The sequence below is a fragment of the Stegostoma tigrinum genome, chromosome 5, assembly GCF_030684315.1.
Source record: "Stegostoma tigrinum isolate sSteTig4 chromosome 5, sSteTig4.hap1, whole genome shotgun sequence".
NCBI classification, from domain to species: domain Eukaryota; kingdom Metazoa; phylum Chordata; class Chondrichthyes; order Orectolobiformes; family Stegostomatidae; genus Stegostoma; species Stegostoma tigrinum.
The window spans coordinates 78155960-78183383 of NC_081358.1; the positions used below are offsets into that span (position 1 = coordinate 78155960).

The 27424-nt window shown below is 42.1% G+C and overlaps 1 protein-coding gene across 3 annotated transcripts in view; it reads right to left on the minus strand.

The window, feature by feature from the left end:
* Positions 1–20411: 20411 nt before the first annotated feature.
* Positions 20412–27424, minus strand: part of trappc9 (trafficking protein particle complex subunit 9) — a 169603-nt gene continuing 162590 nt past the window's right edge. For all 3 annotated transcript variants that reach the window (XM_059646081.1, XM_059646079.1, XM_059646080.1), the window contains 2 exons: positions 27220–27350; positions 20412–20480 (listed from right to left, as the gene is read on the minus strand). In XM_059646081.1, coding sequence (XP_059502064.1) covers positions 20427–20480; positions 27220–27350 — 185 coding nt within the window. In that variant the 3' untranslated portion in view covers positions 20412–20426. The remainder of the gene's footprint in view (positions 20481–27219; positions 27351–27424) is intronic.

A 27424-nucleotide genomic window follows, 5' to 3' on the forward strand; every position in this document is an offset into this window, starting at 1 on the left:
ACATAATTGCAGAAGAAAGCCATCTTTGGAATATACAATGCATTTTTGACCTTCTGGTAATAGTTAGAGACAGGTTATGACCAAATGTTAGCCTTCGTTATTCCCTTAACTTCTATTTTTGCATCCTTGGTTTATGCATATGCATTTCTGGACAACATACAGAAATCAGGATGTATTTTCATATTTTAAATTATTTTTACCTGTGTGAGTTCGAGCACAATAAAATCGACCCTTCACACTTGCATGTTACCAGTACCTTTTTCCTGTCTGCACACCGTCAAGCGTTCAGTTAACTGACAATCCATTCTTATTGAATTCAAACATGTCACAATCAAATGTGAAGTGGAGAAAGAGGTGAAGCCTTCAATCTCTCGTCATCTGGTCATATCATTAAAAAAGCAAATCAAACAAGTTCAAAAGTAGAAAATTCTCAGCCCTAACTGAACATGGGTTAGACCATACTTTTAGTATTAGACAATGTTCTAATTGCTGTATTACAAAGAGAATGGAGGTAGAGATGATTTACGAGAATAACAGCAGAAATGTATTCGTCCACAAATAAGGAAAAGATCAAAAATCTAGGTCCCTCTCAAAAAAAAGTCGTGATCAAATAGAGGTCTTGAGCTTTTTCAAAGGATCTGATAGTGTGGATACTGACAGAATGTACCCACTGGTGATGAACAACACAATTGAAGCCATCAACAACCAGAGGCAATCAATAACAGACAAATCTCCAAGAAATTCAACAGAGGATTCAGCTGAGATAGTAGGAACTGCCGATGTTGGAGAACCTGAGACAACGTGTAGAGCTGGAAGAACACAGCAGGCCAAACAGCATCAGAGGAGCAGGAAAACTGACGTTTCAGGTCTAGACCCTTCTTCAGAAAAGGGAGAGGGGTTGGGGATTCTGAAATAAATAGGGAGAGGGGCAAGAGGCAGATGGAGAAGAGACAGACAGGTCAAGGAGGCAGGGATGGAGCCAGTAAAGGCAAGTGTAGGTGGGGAGTTAGGGAGGACATAGTTTGGTCCAGGGAGGCAGGATGAGGCTAGTAGTTAGGAGATGAGGGTGAGGCGGGAGGACAGGTTAGGGAGACGGGGACGAGCTGGGCTGGTTTTGGGATGCGGTCGGGGGAGGGAAGATTTTGAAGCTTGAGAAGTCCACATGGATACCATTGGGCTTCAGGGTTCCCATGCGAAATACAAAATGCTGTTCCTGCAACCTTTGGGTGACATCGTTGCGGCACTAGAGAAGGCCCAGAATGGACACGTCGTCTCAGGAATGGGATGGGGAGTTAAATGGTTTGCAACAGGGAGGTAAAATTGTTTGATGCGAATCGAGCGTAGATGTTCCACAAAACGGTCCCCAAGCCTCCACTTGGTTTCCCCAACGTAGAGGACACCACAAGTGGGAACTAGTGACACAATACACCACATTAACAGATGTTTGATGTGGAAGGTCTTCTTAGGGCCGAGGATGGGGGTGAGGGGGGAGGTGTAGGGGGCAGGTGTAGCACTGCCCGTGGTTGCAGGGAAAATTGCCAGGGGTAGTGGGGCTGGTGGGGAGTGTGGAGCAGGGAGCAGACAAGGGAGTCACGGAGAGAGTGGTCCCTCTGGAAAGCAGATAAGGGTGGGGAGGGAAAAATGTCTTTCGTGTAAGGGTCAGATTGCAGATGGCACAAGTGTCGGAGGATGGTGCGTTGGATCCCGAGGTTGGCGGGGTGGTACGTGAGGAAGAGGGGGATTCTATTTTGGTTATTATTGCGGGGAAAGGGTGTGAGGGCTGAGTTGCATTAAATGCGAGAGACACGGTTGAGGGTGTTTTCGACCACTGTGGAGGGGAAGTTGCGACCCTTGAAAAACGAGGACATCTGGGATGTCCGGGATTGGAATGCCTCATCTCAGCAGCAGGTGCGGCCGGGGTGAAGGAATCGAGAACAGAGGACGGTCTTTTTGCAGGAAGGTGGGTGGGACGAGGCATACTCTAGGTAGCTGTCGAAGTCGGTAGGCTTGAAATGGGTATCGGTTTCCAGTTGGTTGCCAGAGATGGAAATAGAGGGGTCCAGGAAGGGGAGAGATGTATTGGAGATGGTCCAGGTGAACTTAAGGTTGGGGTGGAAGGTGTTAGTGAAGTGGATTAACTGTTCGAGCTCCTCATGGGAGCATGAGGCAGCGCCAATACAGTCATCAATGTAACGGAGGAAAAGCTGGGGGATAGAGCCAGTGCAGCTTTGGAAGAGGGATTGGTCCACATATCCTACAAAGAGGCAGGCATAGCTTGGGCCAATGCGGGTACCCACTGCCACCCACTTTGTCTGTAGGAAGTGGGAGGAATTGAAGGAGAAGTTGTTAAGGGTAAGGACGAGTTCAGCTAAGCGGATAAGGGTGTCAGTGGAGGGGGACTGATCGGGCCTGTGGGACAAAAAGCGGAGGGCCTTTAGGCCATCTGCATGGGAAAGGCAAGTGTATAGGGATTGGACATCCATGGTACAGATGATGTGTTTGGGATCAGGGAATCAGAAGTTTTGGAGGAGGGAGAAGTCACAGACGCAGGTGGGAAGTTCCTGGACCAAGGGAGAGAAAATGGAGTCGAGATAAGTGAAGGTAAGTTCAATGGGGCAGGAGCAGGTGGAGTAAATGCGTCAACCAGGACAGGATTTGAATCTCGAGGATTCAGCTAAAACTCCTTCACCCAAAGACTGGTGAGAATGTGGAGCTTGCCAACACAGTAACAGAGTGATAATACGGATTGAGGGGGGAAACTGGAAGGGTCCATGTCAGGGCAAAGGAAATGGAAGTTTACAATGCTAGATTTAAATGAGTAAAGGTGCAAGGAGATGGTGCATAAACATCAGCATGGATTGATTCTGTCAAGTGGCCTATTTCTGTGCCACACAGCCTCTCCAACACATATTCTATGTTGTTTGGATATACCAGAAATTACAAAGCTTGTGTGATCCCACTACCGTTTCTCCTCTGTCATCACACTTGCCAAGATGCCACTAATGATGACAGATACAAAGTATTCATGTACAATTTCAGCAATTTCATTTGCTTTGTTTGCTTTTGTCCTTAAACCACTCTGCATCTTCTTTGCTGAGGCTTTCATCATGTATACATTCTTTTCAGATTTTTGGCTGCGTGTTATGCCATACGTTCATCCATTCTCACATTCTCTTTGCCCTTCCTGGTCCCTTTTTAAAAGATAGCTCTATTTTCTCTCATCAGCTTGATTTTTGTTTATTGGGAATGCTAATTTGTCAAAAGCATCCTTCTTCTGTTTCATTTAAACTGTATTTCAATAGTCATCCAAAGTCCTCCAGCTTTGATACTCTTACTTTCTCCCTCACAGAATCTAGTGTCGACGCTACCCAAATATTATCCTCTTTGATGTCTTTCAATTACGCCATTACTGTTTTGTCTGCCATTCTTAAACTTCATTCGTACTGACCCTTGTACATCACTTCCCACCTTCTACTCTGACAATTTAGCAATCCACAAAATGCCTAATCAGAGAGTAATAATTAAATAAAGCACACAGAACCCATAATAACTCAGCAAACAGATTCCAAAATTGCCTTAGTGGCAGGAGATGGAGGGTGGTGATAAACGCTGTCCGCATGACTGGGGGCTGATGTCCAGTGGTGCGTCAAAGGAATCAGTGCTTGGTCCCCTATTGCTCATGATCTGTGCAAATAACAGGCTTTTTTTTGTGGAGTTGGAGGAGGGGGAGGATGAGTAAGTTTGCAGTTGACATTAAAATTGGCCATAGTAAGGAAGGAGGTATCAGGTTAGATGAGGATATAAATGGATTGGTCAGATGAGCAAATCATTATCAGATGGAATTCAATCCTGGTAAGTGTCAGATGATGCACCTTAGACAAAATAACAAGACAAGGGAATACTCAATCAATGGCAGGATGAGGAAGCTCAGAGGGATCTCAGCGCACTTATCCACAAATCCCTGAAGGTGGCAGAACAGTTCATTATGATAATTAAGGCAGCATATGGGACATTCGCCTTTATCAATCGTGGCATAAATTAGGGAAGGAGGGAGGTGGTGTTGGAGCTGTGCAAACTTTGTTTCAGCCACAGCTAGAACAGTGTGCGCAGTTCTGGTCACCACATTGGCGAAATGATGTAAATGCAGTGGCAGGGTTGCACAGGAAATTCACGAGGCTGTTGATAAAACAGTTCAGCTGCAGAGAGAGGCTGGACAAGTTTGGGTTCTTTCGAGGAGAAAAGGCCAAGACAGATCCTGATTGAAGTGTATAATATTATCATGAGCATGGGCAGGGTGAATAGAAAGCAGCTGCCCCCCTTAGTTGAAGGCTCAATAACAGTTGGCGCATAATTTTAAGGTAAAAAGCAAGAGGTTTAAAAGGAAGAGAAATTTAACAAAACTTTTTTTCAATCCAGGGTTTGGTGGGAATCTGGGAGGGTAATTGCAGTGGGAAACCTCAACCTTAAAAGTACTTCGATGAGTATTTGAAATGTCATAACATTTGAGACTGGGGACCAAGAGTTGAAAAGTGGAAACGCTGTTGATTTAGAATAGTTTTTGTTGCTGTAGATTCGATGGACCAAAGGGCTTCTTCAGTGCTGTATAATTTCACATTCCAATGTGCAGTGTATGCCAATAGCTGAGCTTCTTCAGTCTCTTACTTTCAAAACCAGTTTTACACAAGCGATCCTCCAGACACACTGATAAATACACACAGATTTTGTCACCACTACAGAATTAAAGTACTGAAAATAGATGTCAACAAATGAAAAAACACAGATAGCAATCATGACAAAAGGCACCATATGGAAAATAAAACAAATAGCATATTTTTTTTCTTGCAGCAACACTGCAGGCAACCAAGTTTAATTATATGTAACTCTCATATCTATGAGCATGATATTATATCAACTTCAGCACCTTTTTCAGTTTATACAAATTCCCTGAAAGAGTACAAAGAAATCTATATAGCAAAAAAATTTTCAATTTTTCATCAGTTGAGCATTACATCAAATTATGCTCACCTTTTTGATGGAAACTTCAATTTAAATTTGGCAATTACAGGATTTTCCTTTAATCAATTTTAGAAATGCTAACTGAAGCAGCTTTTCCTGTACTTTAAAAGTTACTTCATGAAATAAAATGAGGAAAACTATTTTAATTTCAAATATATTTGTGTTTTCCCAGTAAGAGGCAATATTGCACAAAATTTGAAGTTTTGATGGAGAGTTGCCAAAACTAATCTAAGTACATTTTCTAAGAAACGATGTATGATGCATTTATATGTAACATGCAAGAAAGAAAATTTAGGTTAAATATCAGAAAGGCAGACTTTTGACACAGAATTAATTCTGTAGATGGGAACTCCATCTGTTTCATCTTCTCCTTGAAGCCAATTCTAATTACCAATGCCCTTTCCTCCAGAGAGTCTTCTCAACTGCTCAAGGTCCTATGCCCAGTACCCTCCCTGAGGATTACTACCTCCTCCTCATTGCACATACCTACTAAGTGGCAAAGACACAGACAGCACAAAAAGACAAAGAAAGAAAGAAAAATGGAATGCTGACTACTGGAAGAGGTAGTTATCGAAGCCTCTGGAAAGAAAAATAGAATAAGTGTTTATACAATTCATTTCACATCCTTAAAATGCCCCAAGACTTTTCCAAGGCCCTCAAAGCAATTTATTATTATTGAAGTATAATCATTGTTGCTATGACAGGAAACGGGACAGAAAATTATGGTAACTTCCCATAAATGGTCATTTGACAACTGATGAGATGATCTGTTTCCGTTGGTGTTGGCTTAGGGAATGCTGGCCAGGAAATTCAGCAAAATCCTCAACACAGGGGTCAATTTTGAAAGTCTTAACTTTCTGAGCTGTGAATACAGGGACAGGGAGTTAATTTGACTGTCTTTATCATAAAAATACTGCTCTTCAATAAATTACATCTGCCACTTACACATTCATTTCACCAGTCTCTAATTCCTCTAATGCTACCACGCTACTCACTCTTCACAATATTTCTATTTTTTCTGACATCTGAAGACTTCAAAAGTTGTACTCTCCATACCCAAGTTCATGTCATTCACATACAACAGGTAGTAGCCTAAATAACGACCCATGTATTTTTTTGCTGCAATCATAACTGTACTCTGTCACATATCCCCAAGCTAATTATATACCCAAGGTTATCAAACTACTTTTAAAACCATTCTTCTATTTATGGTAGTCTTTAATGTCGTATTTCAAAAAAAATACCTTTTTATAATTGATCTGTACAACTTCTTCTGCACTACCATCACGGAATAACTCAATCAATTTATTCAGACATACTTTGCTATCTAAATCCATGCTGTTTTCCTTAATCATCCATGTTTCTGCAAAGAATTTTTCTGAACAGTAGTGCAAGAATGGATCTAGGTGGTTTCCTCACCACAGGCAGGGCAACTGTAGTTATCAGGTTTAACTCTCAATGTTTTTCGGAAAGGGCTGTAACATGTGCAATCTACCAGCCCTCCTACACGATTCGCAATCCAAGGAAGATTGAAAACTTGTGTGTAGAACTTCTGTTATAACCACTCAGCTACATCAGACAACTCTGAGCTTTGTAACAGTATTCATAGCAATTCCTCAGAACATACAACTGTACAGCACAGTACAGGCCCTTCAGCCCATGATGTTGTGCCAACTTTTTACCCTAAACCTAAGGTCTATCTAACCTCCACCCCTATCTTATGCTATCATCCATATGCCTATCTAATAGCTGCTTAAATGCCCCTAATGAGGCCAACTCCAATACCATCTCTGGCAATGTATTCCATGCCCCTACCACTCTCTGAGTAAAGAACCTACCCCTGATGTCTCCCCTATATCTACCTCTACTCACTTTAAAACTATGCCCCTCAGAATAGCTACCTCCACCCTCGGGAAAAGTCTCTGGCTGTCCACCCTATCCATACCTCTGATCATTTTGTTCACCTCTATCAAGTCATCCTTCATCATATTCCCAACATTTTCTGTCTTTTATCTGTAACGGTCCACCAGCTGCCCTGTTCCGGCAAGTTAACATCAACCAGTTAAACAAGTGGAAGAGTGGGCATTTCCTCACAATCCAACTCACATTTGCAATGCTACACCATTTTCAGGGCACAAACTGATCATGTGCTTGACTTTGATGGTTCATGCAAAATTTCATGTTCAGTTTTGTGTAAAAACATAAGCGTAACTTCACCTCAACAAAACAGGAGTGGAGTATAGCCACTTTTGGCAGATTTGACTGTGGCTGTTTTAAGTCAAAACTTTCGGCTAACAAGTCTGATCAAGTGTCAGACTCTCATCTGAATGGATCTGGGCCAATTAAGCTCATGTCACTTGAGTAACTGAAAAACATGGCAAAATTCAAAACAGCATTGTGTCAGAAACAGCATCACTTCCTATCTTTTGTTGAAAGCCAATTTAAGACAATGTTACCGGTATGTTTTTCTGTATGATGGAGTTAGGTTGGGGAAAAGGTGGGTGGGAGTGGGGATGTCTGGAAGCAGGGGTACAATTTAAAAATCAAGAGTCATTCACTTAAAACTGAAATTTTTCCTCTCTCAAGATCATTAGTTCTGTGGAATTGCCTTCCTCAAAGGACAGTGAAACTGGGTAATTAAATGTATTCAAGGCTATGTTATACAGATGTCTCATCAACAAGGGAGTCGAGAGTTAGGAGGCAGACGGGAAAGAGGATTTGAGACCACAATCAGATAAGGTATGATCTTAGGACTCTCGATGGGTCACGTGGCTCATTCCTGTTCCTAATCCTTGATCATTTATATTTCTCCTCACTTCTGTTATACTTTTCATGAGCTATGCTTATTCAATCAAAACAAGACAATTCATATAATTAATTAGTTGATATATCATACAGTCTCAGGACATCAATAGAATTGGCCCTCTATTTAAATTTGAGATTTTGATTCTGAGATGTTAAAATCAAATAAATATCCAGTCCAACTGATTAACCGTGATATGGCAAGCACTTCTTATTTAAAATGCGTTTTTTATCTCTTTGTGCCATCTAACAATCTGTCTCCACACAGACATTTGCCAGAGGCTGGAATTGAACCTGGGTCCCTGGCTCTGTGAGGAATCAGTGCTAACCACTGAGCGACCATGTCGCGTTAAAATAATGCGTACTGTTGCCACTGTGTGTCAGTGGTGCACTGAGTGAATGTTTGTGGGTGTGATACCAATCCAGTGGGCTGCTTTGTCCTGGGTGGTGTTGTGTGTTGCTGGAGCTGCACTCATCCAGACAAGTGGGGAGTATTCTGTCTCACACCTGGCTTGTGCCTGGAAGATGTGGGACAGCCTTTGGAAATCAGGAAGTGATGTAACACACTGCAGAACACTAACAAATAACATGCTTGGAGCTATCATATTCATTTGGCTGCTCTTGTCAATTTCTGGTCAGTTGTACCCCAGGTTAGTGGAGATTTGGGAAATAAATGCTGGCCAGTGCACCTACATCCACGAACAAATGAAAAAGACTGCTTCAACATCTCAGGAGTTCAGAAATCATATGAACATTGTGCAATCAGTAAACTTCCCCATTTCTGACCTTATGATGGAGGGAAGGTCAGTGAAGAAGCAGCTGAAGATAGTCCTGGGGCACTACTCTGAGGAACTCTTGCAGACATGTCCTGGAGCGGAGACAACTGGGTAGGATTTATTCTGCTTGATGTCTGGAGGACAGATGTGGTCAATTTTCAACATTGTTGGGTAGTCGCCAGATATCCTTTATAATCACAGGTACACAAGTACAGAAATACACAGCAAAAAGCTTACAATGGTGCCCTATATGGAGCCATTTTAGGGACAACATACCATGGTACTTCAGTACCAGTGTTATAATTGGACTGGAACAGCTTGGGCAGGAACATGCTAAGTACTGGAACACAAGTCTTCTGTGGTATTGTCACATGTTGTCAGGACACACAGCTTTGCAGTATCCAGTAACTCCAACTCATCTTGATATGACATTGTGTGACTCAAATTGGCTGAAGACTAGCACTTGTGACACTGGGGTCTTCCAGAAGAGGCCAATCTGGCTCAACCATTGGGCATTTCTGGCTGAAGATTACTACAGCTTTAAAAAATTAAATTACAATAATCTCCTTGAATTCATGGAAGACACTATGCAAGCTCCTCATAATCTAACAAGTGGAACCCTGTTAACTCATGCAGGCTTTGTGCTTCACTCCTGCCAGGGCTAATCGGTACTTAGGTTCAGTGTTTCAAACTATACACAGTACTGCATGTGTGGTCCGACCGTTGCTTTCAATTGCAGCAAAGCATCTTCCAAAGACTAAGATTTCATCAGCCTTGTTTGATAATTCTTTTTAAGCTGCCTGCTACACCACGATAATCCTATTAGAGACGGTCAACATTCAAACAGAAAGCCAAGCACCCCTTGATTAACTGACAGAATTCTACCACAAGATTTAATTAACTTATAAAACGCAAATATCACTGCACATACTTTGGACAAAGTAACTGAAATTAACTTTACACTATAGCTTATAGCTAATTAGACTAGAATCTGTTTATTTCCCCCACTTCCATTTCTTAATCTCTAACGTTCTATGCATTTCCTGACTATGAAAGGTTTATTCACCTCTTCAGGTATAAAAAAAATACTAAGGAAGGTAAAGTGCAAGAGAAACTTAGCCAGAAAAATGAAAACAGATAGCATTTCTATGATTTTGGGTTAACCCTGAATGAGATACTGAGAGATCATTCAGTATGTGGAATTAATGATATAACCATGCAAAAGTGCCTACTAGCTGAAATCCAACTGGACTTGAAACAGGCACTGCTACTGGCTTTGTCATTAGAAAATGCAGCAAGTGGAGAATGTGAGCTAGAGGGTATCCCAATAGAGGTGGACTTGTCCAATTGAACTTGGGGAACACTACATGAGGGTAAGCAAGCACATCGCCTGACTCAGGACATATCTTGAGCAGGGGAACCCTAGGTCAGCCCACTGCAAAATCCCAAATCAAAGCCAAGCCTCAGCCAAATAGCTAAAAATGTTCTTCAGGATCTGAGCTGGCAAACCATTGTAGTTGCTGCCATTTGCAAACACAAGAGAGCAAAGTAGTCCGAAGAGGTCCAACTTGAGTAGGGGAACTCATGGGCTGATATCTAGCAGGATGCACACCCTAGAAAGTCCACCTATATCTGGCTTGAAACAGTTAAGTTGCTTAGCAAATCCAAATCAAAAACCAATAAAACTACACGTCTGGTTAAATGGTCACCTGGTTCCAACAGAGGTCAATACCAGCACAGCTGTATCAGTGAGTGAAGAACTACTCTTTAACAAGATTCACTCTCGACTCCAACCCTTAAGTTGGCGCAAGACCTCGGCCAGTCAGAGAACATATGTCGGGGAACCGCTATAGATTAAAAGGCACGACTTCAGTTCTCATCTTCTATGAGAAGCAGTTAGTGCAGTTACTACTGATTGTAGTAAAAGGCTAAGACGCAAGCTTGATGGGGCAGAATTGGTTGAGAAAGATTGACCTTGACTGGCTGAACATGTTTCAATTAGAAAATGGCTGCCTGACTGAAGACCAAATTAAATACCCAGGGATATCCAGGGACTACCAAGGGAGCCAAAGATAATGCGCATGTTTACCAAGAAGCAATTCTGCGATACTTCAAAGCCTGCCCAGGGTCATTTGCCTGGTGTACACAAATAGAGACAGAATCCAGGGGGCTAGAAAGCAAAGAAACCCTCAAACCAATATAGTTTGCAGAATGGGCAGCACCGGTCATACCAATTGTGAGGCCTGATAGGTTCGTTCATCCTTGTGGAGATTTTAAGCAAACAGTGAAACGCTTCTCACAGCTGGATATATATCCAATTCCTCACACGGGGGACTTGTACACAAAACTGGGGGAGGGGTTATCCTCTATGAAGCTGGGCATGCGCCATGCTTGACTGCAATTGTGACTGGATGAGGGGTCCCAGAAGTCTGCTACAATAAGCATTCATAAGGATTTATATCAACATACAACACAGCAATTTGGGGTATCAGCCTGTACCCTTTTCCAGAAAACGATGGAGAACATTTTACAATGTCTACCACAAGTTGCCATTTTTCTGCATGATGTGCAAATGAGAAAGGCCAATAAAGAGCACTTGAAGAACTTGGACAAAGTGCTTAAACATGTCTCCAAGATATCCACACGTGCATTAGAAGGGAAAATCACGTGGTCCAGGCACTTCAAGTGGCTACAGAGTCAACAGGAGACGATACCAGTTGGAAGACCAATTAAGGCAATTAAAGGTGCCCCAGCTCCCATGTCTGTAGCAGAGCTTAGGTCTTTCCTTAGGTCGATGAATTATTATGGAAAATTCATATGTAACCTGGCCTCCATCTTGGCACCCTTACACCTGCTTCTGAAAAATGATCAGCCTTGGAAATGACCATGTATCCAAGTCGTCTTCTTGAAGGAAGTGAAAAAGCAGCTGTTGTCATTTAAAGGTATTGGCTCACTATGATCCCAAGTGACACACGAATCCTCCCCATATGGTGTTGGGGTAGTATTGGCTCATTGGTGCCCAAAAGAGAGGAACAGCGCATGCTTCCTGGATTTTGGCTGATGCCAAATGTAAATAGGTCAAGATAGAGGAGTAAGATTGGTGGCCATCTTTGACGTAAGAAGGTTCCACGAATACCTTTACAACCGTAAATTTGCAACAGTAGCAGATGAGAAATGCCTGTTAGGGCTACCTAAAGACTACAAGGTCATGCCACACATAGCTTCTGGTTGATATCAGCAGTGGGCCCTTATTGAAGTGCATACAATTACAAGTTGGGACACCAATGTGGGGGGGGGGGGGTAAGCAGCAACAGAAGATGCCATGAGCCACCTCCCATTGGCAGATACATGGCTGCTGGTGCCTCCTCAAGAGAGTCCGTTTTAACTTTCTGGACACCCATCTGGTCACCGCTGCCAATATCCCACTGCCGACTGAAAAGATCCTGTCCTGGCAAAACTAAAACAGCTGGTGGTGAGAGGGAAAATAAAACCGCTATCATAACCAGAACTGAAACTTTTCTGGACCGAGAAGACCAGATCACTATACAGGATGGCATATGATTACGCGAAGCAAGAATGACTGTCTCCAGTAAAAGGTCACTGTCAGATGCAGGGTGAGTTCCACCAGGATCATGCAGGGGTTTCCAAAATGAAGATGCTGGCAAGAAGTTGTCCTGTGGCCAAGACCAAGTGCTGATGCAGCTGCATTGGTGGGGCAGTGCCCAGAGTGCCAACAAGGACAAATTACTGCCAGTCGTTCCCCCATATTCATGGCAATGGCCAGGAAAACATTGGACCCAATTACATGTCGATTACTCCAGTTCTCTCGCAGGCTCAATGTTCTTGTTCTTTTTGGATGCCTATTCAAAAAGTGATTGGGCATGCATAGAGTTCATTCATTAAATTTCGGCATGACGATTGAAAAGCTGCAAGTGTCGTCTGCAATACACAGGCTCCCAGAAGTATTAGTTACAGACAATGGGACATTGATTTGATTTGATTTGTCATGACATGTATCTCAGTACAATGAAAAGCTTTGTTTGCAAGCAACACAGGCAGATCATAATAAGCAAGGATATACAGGTCATACGGCGGAAAAAAATTTGGACAGAGTATAGAGTACAGATTACACCATACAAGGTGTGCCTGAGGCAAGAACATTAACAAGATAAACATTATTTGAAGTTAGTCCGTCTAAGGGAAGGCGATGGCCGAGTGGCATTATCGCTCAACTGTTCATCCAGAGACCCAGATAACATTCTGGGAACCCAGGTTCAAATTGTGCCACGGCAGATGCTGGAATTTGAATTCCATAAAATATCTGGAGTTAAGAATCTAGTGATGACCATGAATCCACTGTCAATTGTCAGAAAAACCCATCTGGTTCACCGATGTCCTTTAGGGAAGGAAACTGCCTTCCTTACCTGGTCTGGCCCATATCTGACTCCAGACCCATAGCAACGTAGTTGATTCTGAACTGCCCTCTGGGCAATTAGGGGTTGCAATAAATGCTGCCCAGCCAGCAACACCCTCATTCCATTAATGAATAATAAAAAAGTTCATCAGCGTAATAATGGCAGGGAAAAAGCTGCTCTTGAACCTGCTGGTGTGTGTTCAAGCTTCTGTATCGTCTGCCTGACAGAAGAGGTTGTAGAAAAGCATTAACAGGGTGGGATGGGTCTTTCACGATGTTGGCAGCCTTTTCATGGCAACCAGAGGTGAAAATGGAGTCCACGAATAGAAGGTTGGCTTCCGTGACAGTCTGGACAATACACAGCACTTGGTGCGAAGCACGGTAATGAAATGTCTGCAAAACAAGAAACCAGCTTGGCGAACCAAACAACTTCAACAACCTCAAGACCCACAAACCGAGCTACAAATCTACTCCAAAACCTTAAAAACACACAGCCTTATGTAGTTTCTTAAAGTCCTGGGCAGAGCAGCTGTCATAATTACGCACATCATTTACCAGCAGAGAATGAGTGTGTTTTCTAAAGTCAGGTAACATTCGGCATGTTTGGACAGCTCCATACCATCCATCGTCCAAAGGTCTGGCGGAAAGAGCAATAAATGTTGACGGCAGGCTTAAAGAAACAGCCTAAAGCTTTAGAAACAACCGAAAACCATGCAAGTGGCACTGCCTATGTACAAGACAAGGTTGATGTGAGGTCAGCCCTGTGACATACCAAGTTGGGCATGTGAGGTGGTCCTGAACAAACATGTAGATCACATGAAAGCTGCATCCGCAGAAATGGGGCAGCAGCAAAATAAAGCCAGCCCCTCAGAACAACCAGAAAGGCTTTCAGAAACATTGGGCGCTCCCCCTCCGTTTCATGAAGAAACCTCCGAATCCAAGATGGACACAGTCAGAGCCTCGAGACCATTATCGCCGGAAGAGGAGGAGGAATTTCTTCCAAGACACTCCGGGCACAAGAGACAGGCTATGGTGCAGTACAAGCCACTCTCTGTCCTAGTCAAAGTCAGAGGAACCAGACCTGGACGAGAAAGTCCCAAGAAAAGCTACACAAGAAAGAACAGGCCTACATCCCCTGACTTTGGGGGAAAGGTATAAAGTGATTGGAACGAGGCTGGTCAAGCAGATTTCATTAACTGAGATCCTTGATTGGGGCGATTAACCTGGTCTAATCAGGGAGTCCTAGCTGACAGAAATAAACAGAAATCTCAAGGATTCTCCTCACTCTAGGGACTAGCTCAGAGCTAGCTGGTCAGAATCCATGTCCTGTGCACACACAAATAAAAGGTGATCCGATGACTGGATACTGGCCCCCACAGAGTTATTTCAGGCAGTTAGAATAAAAAAAAGGCATGTATTCTAAATGGTTAGAAATGACAGAACTTGAGGTGCAAAGGAATAAGAGCATTCTTGTGAAGCACTTCAGATTAGCATGCAGGTACAGCAAGCAATAGGAAAGCTTTATTGCCAGGAAAATAGAGTACAAAAGTGGGGAGTTTCTATTTCAATTGCACAGGGTTCTGACGTAATGACATCTGGAATACTGTGTTCAGTATTAGTCACTTTTTTTTCAAGAAGGAAGTGGTGTCAATACATTGGAAGTATCTCAGAGAAGGTTTAAAGACTAATACCTGTAATGTTGCGTTGTCTTTTGAGGAAAAAATCAAACAGGCTAAGCTTGTACTAATGGGAGTTTAGAAGAGTATAAGTCAACTTGACTGAACCATAAAAGATTCTGCGAGGTCTTAACGGGTTATATGTGAAAGATGTTTCCACTTCGGAGAGAATCTGGAACTGAAGATCATTGTTTTAAACAAAGAAGTCACCCATGTAAAACATACATTATTTTCTTGGCAATTCTCCTCCTGAAGAGGTAATGACAGCAACATCTTTGATTATTTTTAAGGCAAAGATGGATAGATTCTAGGTAATCAGAGATAGGTAGGATTGTGGATTGTGGATTTGAGGTTACAATCAGATAAACCAGGATCTTATGCAATTGGAGAACAGGTACAAGCAGCCAAATGGCCTACTCCTGTGCCCTGTTTGTGTGCTTGCATCGTTGTCAAAAGTATATACAAGTGCAGTGACATGGGTTTTATAGACCAGAGCCACACTATTCCAGGACAACTAACTGATATCTAAGCGCTAGTATGATATTTGCATTAAAGAGAAAAATATTTCAGATCATCTGCTGTTATAAGACAGTCTAGAGAATGAGGTTGTACTTGTGAATTCAAGTACAATCACATTTTTTAATGTTTCATACACTTTGACAAAATGCTGCTTCAAAACAAGATTACACTTCTATCTTTTTTCTATCTTGCACAATTTTATTTTGAGCAAAGCTGAAATGCGGCCAAATTACAGCAACGCTATGCAGTACAAACAAGCACCCAAATGAAACAATTGCCCCATCTACAGGTTGGCAGGTAGAGAAGGCAAACTTTCTTCATACTGGTTTCTGTTGACTTACAATGGACACGTATGAATTCAGTCCGAGAAGAATCAGCTTCCAATGTGGTCTGCTCTGCTGACAGAGAATGCAGCAGTTAAGCCTAAATTGTGATGTGCAACATTCTGAAATATTGGCAAATATTAGATTTAAAGCTCAAAATCAAGCATTTATTTCCCAAACTTTCATAGCTTAGGCAAATGGAAGAATTCAGATTTAACCGCCTGTCTTCAATGTCAATTTTCTTAGTTCATGTCAGCAACTAGAAGTGTGTGTATTTGGACAAACAAATTAACTCAATTTGTCTGAAGGAGGGTCCAGGCCCGAAACATCAACCTTCCTGCTCGGTCTGCTCTGTTCATCCAGCTCTTGTTAACTCAATTAATTCTCACCGATCTCACTTGATTAAATTTCCACCTTTTACCATTATTATCGGAAAACTGAAGCTTGCTCCAGTCTTTTTAATTTAAATTGTGGGAGAATTTTGCTGGTTTTCCTCAATTGTCAGATAGCAAGATCACCATACGCTCACAGTAATTGAAACACCCCTAATTCAGCAAGGTTGATTCATAGCAGACCTGCAAATTTGCAGATTTTCTAGTAAGGTTTGAAGGGTGAAAAACCGAGAAGGATACAGAGGGAGTAAATGAAGTTGTTGCTGTGCTGAGCAGGAAGCAGGATCATGGCAAAAATCAAATTCTAAGGTCTTGCATTTAATTGTCTTCTTTCTAATGATTACTGACTCAAGCTCAATAACTCAGCCCAGCAATAAAAATTGTGTTTATATTGTGCAGTCAAGTTCTCAGTTCTAAATAAATGCCATTAAAGTTAATGTCCAGAAATGCATGATATTACGTGTCAAATAGGAACCAGGGAATTGCATAAATATTTTCTGCTTACACTGTTCAAACTGAGGTTTAGAAGATTAAAGCTGAAATCTTAAAATACAATCAATTTCGAATAAACATCAGAGTGAAGTGAACTGTTTTCAAGTCTGCCTGACAATAAGGTGGCGTGATTTGAGTGGTGCGGGGAATCATGCATGGACTTTGTTGTCCCTAACTTGTTTTTTTTTTTTAAGTACACATTCATAAGTTGACGGCATCACTGATTAAGCTAGCATTTTATAGTCCATTCCTAACTACGAGACGATATTGATTTGGGACTGGAGTTACATGTCAGCCAGACCAGCTAAGGATAGCAGATTTCCTTCCCTAAAGGACATCAGTGAACCAACTGGCTTTTTATGCCAAATGACAGTGGTTATATGGTCATCATCATGCAAGCATTTATTCCAGATTCTTCTTTAAGTTCATACTGCAAAACCTGCTACGGTGGAGTTCAAAGTCATGTCTCCAGATGGTAGCCTGATGGTAGCTCTGTATTATAAATTCATTGACATTACAACCACAGCGATGCTTTCCCAGTTAGGGACATGGCCAGAAATGATAGAGATTTTCTCCAGGGTCAACACATCTCATCACTGCCAGGGAAGGGAAAATCATGATCTGTGTATTCAATAATCTACTGCACTTTTTTGTTTCACCAGTTTGGAAGTGGGTAGTGAAGAAATGGAGGAAATTGAAGGGCACAAATGCCCACATTGATTTATTTATTTATTTAATGCATAAACCACAAAACATGCTTTGCAATGAGCGACATTGTATTAGAACAAAAAGGGTATTTATTTCCTCATTATTATAAACTTGAAATTTAAGGGTAGCATACACACAGCTGATGAAACTAACAGGAAAACACAAGCTACTCAAAAGAATCTATGATAAAATAAGGTCTACAAGATAAAATATGTAGGTTTATTGTCAGTTGGTTAGTGGATAACACATTGGAATCTTGTGTATTGTAGTACATAGAAGACGTAATACCTTTCTGAAACTTCAATCAGGCTAAACTCTTAAAGAGGTTTCCCAATAAAACAAATTGTTTGCAGAATTATTTGCTTCCTCTCCAAGGAAGGGTTTAGGCCCAAAACGTCAGCTTTTGTGCTCCTGAGATGTTGCTTGGCCTGCTGTGTTCATCCAGCTCCACACTTTGTTATTTGCAGAAGTAACAGTTTAAGCAAAATAGTATGAGGAACTTCCCTCCGGCAGTGGTCGAGAACACCCTCGACCGAGTCTCCCACATTTCCCACACCTCGTCCCTCACACCCCGCCCCCACAGTAACCGCCAAAAAAGAGAATCCCCCCAGTCCTCTCATACCACCCCACCAACCTCCGCATAAAATGCATCATCCTCCGACACTTCCGCCATCTACAATCCAACCCCACCACTAAAGACATTTTTCCATCCCCACCCTTGTCTGCTTTCCAGAGAGAACACTCTCTCCGGGACTCCCTGTCCACTCCACACTCCCCTCCAATCTCACCACACCCGGCAATTTCCCCTGCAACCGCAGGAAGTGCTACACTTGCCCCCACACCTTCTCCCTCACCCCCATCCCAGGCCCCAAGAGGACTTTCTTCATCAAGCAGATGTTCACCTGCACATCCACCAATGTGGTACACTGCATCCACTGCACCCACTGTGGCTTCCTCTACATTGGGGAAACCAAGTGGAGGCATGGGGACCACTTTGCGGAACATCTACCTCGGTTCGCAATAAACAACTGCATCTCCCAGTTGCGAACCATTTCAACTCCCTCTCCCACTCCTTGGACGACATGTCCATCCTTGGTCCCCTGCAGTGCCATAACGATGCCACCTGAAAGTTGCAGGAACAGCAACTCATACTCCGCTTGGGAACCCGGCAGCCCAATGGTATCAATGTGGACTTCACAAGCTTGAAATCTCCCCTTCCCCCAATGTATCCCAAAACCAGCCCAGCTCACCCCTGCCTCCCTAACCTGTTCTTCCTCTCACCTATCCCCTCCTCCACCTCAAGTCGCACCTCTATTTCCTACCTCCTAACCTCATCCCGCCCCCTTGACTTGTCCATCCTCTCCTGTCTGACCTATCCCCTTCCTACCACCCCACCTACATTCTCCTCTCCACCTATCTTCTCCTCTATCCATCTTCAATCCGCCACCCCCCTCTCCCTATTTATTTCAGAAACCTCTCCCCATCCCCCTTTTCTGATGAAGGGTCTCGGCCCGAAACGTCAGCTTTTGTGCTCCTAAGATGCTGCTTGGACTGCTGTGTTCATCCAGCTCCACACTTTGTTATCTCGGACTCTCCAACATCTGCAGTTCCCATTATCTCTGCTGTACAGCATTGTTCACAGCAAATACACTATTGTGAGCGAAACTATACTATAAAGTCCACAACATAATATTGTTATTTGAAACTCACTATGTCTAATGTATAATATAGAAGTGAAACACAAAAGAAATAAGTCAAAGATAAATCCTTTGTTTACACGCGATCCTTATACAAAAATGATTGTTTTACAAGTTTACTCAAAGACTAAATGAGGAGGAGAAGAGTTTACAGAAACTAAGTGTACATTCATAGAATAAAAAAGGAGATAATTGAGATTTTTAACATTTTAGGAATTGCTTTATTAACTAGATACAATTTTACGCTGCTGATCAAAGGGTCTGGGCCAAGCAAACAAGTTTCAAACTGAGCAAGGCTATTCCAAAAAGAAGATAAACACTTTTGCACAAAAATAGAATAGTAAAAATGTGGAAAATTCTCCTGTGTAAAAGCAACAGATGCTAATCCAATTAACAGTTTTAAACTTGATATGAATAGATTTCCTTTTCCTTGCTGAAGCTATCAAGGGATATAAATGAAAACTGAGTGGATGGTCCTAGAACACAGATCAGGCACGATCTCACTTAAGGCACAGAACAGGCATGGACTGAAAGCCGTAACTCAATCTGCTTATGTTTAATTGCTAATAGAGAGGTTGAAAGCCAAGGCAGTTTAAGATAAAGTTTAAGTTTCAAAACTTGCCATGGTGAGATACAAAGGCATGCCCCCAGAATGTTAAATGAATATGAATTGACATGTCTATGCAATCAACAATCCAAGAAAACATCAAGTACTAAGAAAATACTTCAGCGAAAATCTGACTTCAGCATTTTTTGGGAAAATTGTCGTGAAGGACATTTAGAACTGCACTGGAAAGCTCACAAATGTCAAGCCTTTAGCAGCTACCGGGGGCAATGGCACAATCATCCAGTAATCCGGGGACACAGATTCATGTTCTGGGGACATGGTCAAATTTCAATGGTAGCTGGTGAAATTTAAATTGACTAATGTGCAATTAAAACTAGCCTAATGGCAACCGTGTAACTATTCTTGATTGTCACAAAACTCTATCTGGTTCACGAATGTAGTTTAGGGAAGAAAACGTGCCATCCTTATCTGGTCTGGCCTATCTGTGACTCCGGAATCACAACGTGGTTGATTGTTAACTTCCATCTAAAATGACCTAAAGAAAGAATAAATTCAAGGGCTACAAATTCTGGCCTGGCCAGCAATGTCTACGTGCCAATCAAGAATTTAAAAAAAGCTGTTGACCACTTTCGTACGTGTGTGACTAATGCACTCAAATGTCCTGGCATGGGCCTATCTTATTTGCCTCAATCTCCGATCTGATGAAGGGTCTAGGCCCGAAATCTCAGCTTTTATGCTCCAAAGATGCTGCTTGGTCTGCTGTGTTCATCCGGCTCCACACTTTGTTATCTTGGATTCTCCAGCATCTGCAGATCCCATTATCTCTGGCCTAGCCTATTTCCTTATACCAAAACCCACAGTTGTTCCCAGTCATTGGGAATGTGCTTCCCATGTTTAGCCTTTTTTGGTCCTGTTGGATTGAGGTTTATACAAGAATTCCTCCACCCACCCATCCATCATCCTTCTAGATACCAACAAATAAAGTCCGAAAAGATCCAGTCTCTCTTCAGTCCAACCACCATAGTAACCAGTCTGGTAAACCTTCATTGCAGTCCTTTCACAGCCAGAAGATCCTTCTTCTGATCAGTTTTGGCCTCCTGTAGACAATACTCCAGATATCAAGATCCTGCACAATTGCAGCAAAACAACCTTGCTTGTGTCTTCTAATTCTCTCACTGGGAAGGCCAACATACCATTTATTTTTCACTGGCTGCTGCAGTTGTATGCTTGCTTCCAGGACAAGTGTACAAGAACAGTCAGGTCCTGTTGCACCCCACTCCCTTTCTTAATACCTTGATATTCAAATAATAATCTCTTTCTGGCTCCCAAGTGGCTACACATTTATCCACATTGTACCGCATCTGCCATGCATTTTCCCACTCACTCAATCTTTCCCAATCACAGTGAACCATCCCTCCATCTTCCTTACAGCTCACCCTTCCCATCCAGCTTTGAGACACCTGCAAAGCTGAAGGCATTACATTCAATTCCATCATCTAAATCATTAACGTATATTGTAAATTGCTGAGGTCCAAGTACTGATCCCTATGGTACCACACTCAATGCGTGCCACTCAGAAAGAGACCCATGCACTTCTACTGTTTCCTTTCTGCAGACAGTTCTCAGTCCATGTGGTGCACTATCCCAAATTTGATAAACTTTAGTTTTAAATGCTCATTTCTTATATGGGACCTTATCAAAGCCTCTCAAGTCAAAGTCAACCACATTCACTGGCAGCCCCGTTGTCAATACTCCTCATTACATCCTCAAAAAATTTCAGTCGATTTGCCAAATAAGATTTCCCTTTTATAAACTTCTGCTGACTCTGTATGATCCTGTCACTGTTTTCTCAGTCCATGAGTGGCATGGATAGGCTGAATAGACAAGGTCTTTTTCCCAGGGTAAGGGAGTCCAAAACTAGAGGACATAGGTTTAAGGTGAGAGGGAAAAGATTTAAAAGGAACCTAAGAGGCAACTTTTTCACACAGACCATGGTGCATGCATGGAATGAGTTGCCAGAGGTGGTGGTGGAGAGTGGTGCAATTGCAACATTTAAAAGACATTTGGACGGTACATGAATAGGAACGGTTTACAGGGATATGGGCCACATGCTGGCAGATGGGACTAGATCAGTTTAAGATATTTAGTTGTCATGGACAAGTTAGACTGAAAGGTCTGCTTCCATTCTGTATAACTATGACTAACATTTTCACGGCTACAGATGTTGGGTCATCTGGTTTATAATTCCCTTTTTTCTCTGTAATTTTCTTTTTTTTAAAAAAAAGAGCAGCATGGTTACCTTAGCTTCCCTCTAACCCATAAGAATTGATCCAGAGTCTGAGTCTCAAAAACTGAAATTTGAAACGAATGACTATCAATACATCCACTATTCCTCAGGCCATTTCTTTAACGTACCCCGGGATGTACATTATTGGGACCTGCAGATTTATCAGCCTTTAATTGAATTACTTTCTTAAACACAGTTTCCCTGCCAACACTGATTTCCTTCATTTCTGCTATCTCACATGACCCATTGTTCTCCTAGATTTTTGAGATGTTATTTGTGTTATCCTTTGTGAAAGCAGAACTAAAATATGTATTAAATTGGTCTGACATTTCGTTGTTCCCCATTATAGCATTTGTTTCTTAATTGTCAGGGACTTGCATTTTCTTCACGAACCAATGAAAGTTTTTTCAATCGTTTATATATTCCACTCAAGCTTATTATCTTATTCAACTTACCCCCGTTTAATCAATCCCTTTGTCCTCCTCTGCTGAAATCTAGTCTCTCAAATGGGCTGTTTTAGTGGCCAATTTGAGACCCTATCAGTGAATTAGTACAATCTCTAAAATTCCCTGTTAGCCATGGTCAGGCCATCTTTTCCATTTTATTCATCCGCCAGACTGGACTAAACAATTGTTGCAATTCCTCCACACACACATTAACTGTTTGCCATTGCTGATCTATCATCTTTCCTTTAAGTAATTTTGCCCAAATTATCATAGCCCAGTTGAACCTCATACCATCTGGATTTGCTCCAAGAACCACCAGCAGGCCAAAGAGTCGAACAGCACTAACTTTATTGGGAGATGTTTATCCTACAGGCAGCAAGGTTACTTTAAGCCATTTCCCTCCAAAATGACTGATGATATCAACATGTCGTCACATGGTCAGCAACATGACAGTCCAACATACACAAATATACCTCCTGCATGAATGCCTAAGGAAACAGGTACTACCCAAATGTCTCAAATACAAACCTCCCCTTAACACCCCGCTAGCCAAAAGAATAGCTGAGCAAAACGGCCGCAGAATGCTTCGAGAAATGATCAATGATGCCCACAACAGACTCCGTAAAGACAACCAGGAAATTTCGCGCCAAAAAAACTTTCCTCTCTAACGCGACAGACCATGAATGGACAGACACACTACAACGAGCCATAGGCATCAGACAACGGCAAACACAAAACGAAAAAACTAGACCTGCAGAAAAAACTAGACAAACTCACACAAAATAACAACACAGACAGCACAGAAGCATGGATTAAAAAAAACTTATCTGACCGACCATTAACAGACACTGAAAAAGCCGTCTTAGTAAGAGGATCAAATTACAACTTCCGGGATGCAGACAAGAAAGATTTCTTAGCAGCGTTAGAAGCAACACTGAAAGACAACAAACTCACAGAAGAAACCCAGCAAAGCATCAGACAGACAGTCGCATCAACACTAAGCAGGAAAAAGGAAGACGGCACACTCAATACACAAGAAAGGAAAGCCCTAAAAGGACTCAAAAAAAGATAAAATCATCGTTATCCTACCTGCAGACAAAGGACGCTTGACAGTCATTTTAAACCGAACAGACTACATTGAGAAAGCGAACGCACTGCTTGCAGATACCGACAGTTACCAACAGGTGGCGATAGACCCGACCCCACAACTAGAGAACCGAATCACAGTCTTACTCAAAAAACTTCAAAATTCTGGAAAATTAAACGAGAGACTTCCAAAAAATGAAACCAGATGGATCCAACACACCACGCTTCTACGGAATACCAAAAATTCACAAACCAGGAGCCCCCCTCAGACCCATAGTGTCGCTACCTGGAACACCAACCTACAGATTAGCCAAGGAACTACACCAAAGACTAAAACACCTAGTTGAAGACTCCCACCACTCCATTCGCTCCACCCAAGAATTCCTGAACACCAAAGACACCAAGATAGAAGAGGATGAAATAATGGTCTCCTTTGACGTAACAGCCCTGTTCACATCCATCAACATTACCCTGGCCAAAGAAACACTGACTACACTATTAGAAGAACCGAAGACACATACACCAGACACCAACCTCATCAGCAAGGACAACATCATCAAGCTAGTGGACCCATGCCTCACCACCCACTTCACTGTCAATAACAAAACCCACAGACAAACCAACGGTACACCCATGGGATCTCCGATATCAGGGTTCTAAGCAGAGGCAGTAATGCAGAGACTCGAACAAACAGCTCTGCCAGTCATCCAACCCAAACTTTGGGTCCGCTACGTGGATGACACCTTTGTCATCACTAAACAAAACAAATTAGAGGAAACCTTCAAGACCATCAATAATACCCTTACTGGCATAACATTCACAAAAGAGGAGGAAAACAACAACAAACTGCCATTCCTAGATGTCACAGTAGAGCGAACAGCCAATGGGGAACTTCAAACCAGCGCCTACAGGAAAACAACACATACGGACCAAATACTGAACTACAGGAGCAACCATCCCAACACCCACAAACGAAGCTGCATTAGAACATTATTCCAATGAGCCACCACACACTGCAGCACAGAGGAACTACGCAGATCAGAAGAAAATCACCTATACAGCATATTCAAAAAGAATTTATACCGTATGAACACAGTCCACCGATTTCTCAGCAATAAACCCAAACAAACAGACAAAACGGGCCCAGAAACCATAACCACTCTCCCCTACATCAAGACATTTCCGAAATGACTGCCAGACTACTCTGACCTCTTGGCATCAGGGTAGCCCACAAACCCACCAACACACTAAAACTGCAGCTAATGAACTTAAAAGACCCTATACAGACAACAAGCAAAACGAACGTCATCTACAAAATACCTTGCAAGAACTGTGACAAACACTACATTGGACAAACAGGCAGAAAGCTAGCCACCAGGATACATGAACATCAACTAGCCACAAAACGACATGACCCACTATCACTCGTATCCTTACATACAGATGAGGAAGGACACCACTTTGATTGGGAGAACACATCCCTCTCAGGACAAGCCAAACAGAGACACGCACGAGAATTCCTAGAAGCATGGCATTCCAGCTGGAACTCCATCAACAAACACATTGGCTCCAAATCAATCTACCACCCTCTGAGGAAAAGAACAGGAAATGACATCGCCAACACAGGAAATGACATCACCAACCCAAGGAAACCTAAACAGGTAAATAGAAAGAGGACATAACACCAGCGCTTCGTCAGAGGCTCACTGATGATGTTACCTAGAATGGTGACGAAACGTCTGAAAACTAACCTTCCAGCTCAGCGAGCAAACTCACATCCAGAACCTCAACCTGAGCTACAAGTCTTCTCAAAACTCGCTAAATATACAACAATCATAGTTGTGCATGATTTTGATTCAAATCCTATGTCACTGAATCAACTATATCAGTCTCCACCTTAATGGAGAATTCTATCATTATCCGGACACACTTCTCCAAGGGGCCTTACATCACTAGGTTGTCAATTTCTCCTTTCACATTCCATCGTTCCCAGTGTAGGATAACCATTCTGTAGTTGGTTTCTCAACATATTGATCCAGAAAGCCATCTAATACACACTCTAGGAATTTCTTCTCTGTGGCATTGTTACTGATTTGATTTGCCCAATTGATACACAGGTGGAAGTAGATTAATTAGTGCTGTACCTTTCCAGCTTGTATCTTTAAATTCTTATTTAGTGCCTTCCAAAAATTACTACCACAGTTTGGGAGTCTACATACAAACTCCACTATCACTGTCTGTCTCTAAGTTCTCACGATACAGATTCCACTTCACCAAAGTTCCTCACTGTAGCATAAACATGTAACTAGCAATGCTACCCAACTTTCTTGTTTCCCAATCCTTCCTAAAAACGAAGTAGTCCTGAAAATTTTGTACCCATCCCTGGTCACTCTGCAGCCACATATCTGTAATCCCAACAAATAATACCTATTTATATCTACTTGCACAATTAGTTCATCCACTTAACTGCAAATACTTTGTGCATTAAGACACAAGGCCACAAGGCTCATCTTTTCAATGTTCTTAGTCCTGTTCTAATTTTTTTTTAAATTCTGTGAGCCTGTTTGATCCTTGGCATTGAGTTTGCTGCTTATCACTTTTCTTATTTACCATTCTATTTGATTTTTCCCCTCACCTCCCTCTCTTCTGCATCCCTGTATAGGTTCCCGTCCCCCTGCCATTTTGGTTTAAACCCTCCTCAACCAGTCTAGCAAATACTCACCCTCAGGTATCAGTTTCAATCCTGCTCTAGTGCACTCAGTCCAGCTTGTACTGGTCCCACCTCCTCCAGAAGCTGTTCCAATATTCCAGAAATTCAAAGCTCCCCGCTTTCCAACTTCTCTGTAGTATTTATTTAATATAGCCTGTGACTTTTACTCTAACTAGCACATGACAGCAATAGCAATGTTGAGATCACTACTTTTGAGGTTCTACTTTTCAAAATTACTTCCTAGTTCCCTACATTCTGCTTTTAGGACCTTGTCCTTTTTTTAAAACCTATGTAGTTGGTAATGACGTATACCACTGATGTGGCTGTTCGTTTTCCCACTCCAGAATGTCTTGCAGCTGCTCAAAGTCTTTCTTTACATTATAGGCAACCTGGAGTCTGTTATCAGCCATAGAAATATTTATTCCCCTTACAACTCAATTCTCTACTATGATAGTGTTGACAGAAATTTTTCTCCTCTCCCATGCAGCAGAGCCAACTTTGGTGCAACAAATTTGGCCATTGTTGCTTCCCTCCCCTCACAGTATTTCTTTCTGGGACACTCTTCCGAGATTATTTTATTGTACTGCTGCTGTGGGACACTTTTCCCAGGCTGCCTCATTGCAATGCTGATGTTGGACACTCTTCCCATATTTCTTAAATGTAACATTTAAGACTCTGAAGGCATGGACAAGGTGGATGCTGGGAGGCGATTTCCCCTGGTCGGGCTCCAGGTACACACAGTCTTAAATAGGCATTCAGAAATGACATGAGAAGAAATTTCGTTATTCAAAGGGTTGGGAATGTTTGGAATTCTTTGCTTAGGACTATGAATGTTCAGTCATCAGTTATATTCAAAGCTACAATGGCCAGATTTCTGGGATCCAGGGGAATTAGGCATATAGGTCATGTTGAGGTCAAGGATCAGCCCTTTCATCCCAGAAATCTATCCAGTGAAGCACCCTTGCAAACCCCAACGCAAGTCGTGACTTCCTCCACAAATTCAATCACAGACTTAAACTGTCTAATTTTAAAAGATAAAATCAGCAATTTAGCAACAATCATCAATAAATGCAGAGATGATTTAGTTTCACACGCGGAGTAAATTACAATAGTGAGGCCAAGGATTAGCCACCATCTTATTAAATGGTAAAGCACGCTCATGGGTTTGTGAGATGAACTCCTGCTTTCTGTTCTGATGTCTTATTTACAAGTCAATGCTTCCTTGAATGGTCACAATGAAGCCCATATTTTGGAGCATAACATCTAGCAAAACCATCGTACACAACATTTCAGATGCACGATCATACCTTTATATGGTTGTATTCATTCTTACTGTTGGTGTCTGCTGAATTCAGAATAGTCGACTTGCTATCCGAGCGTGGTTTGCCATTCTGTCGAAAAGGACTTGACAAGGGTAACCCTGCAACACTGATTCCATCTAAAGGAGACAAAAAACAAACCACAGAATTTTCATACGCAACTGCTAATTTTTTGCAACAAGTTTATCAATTG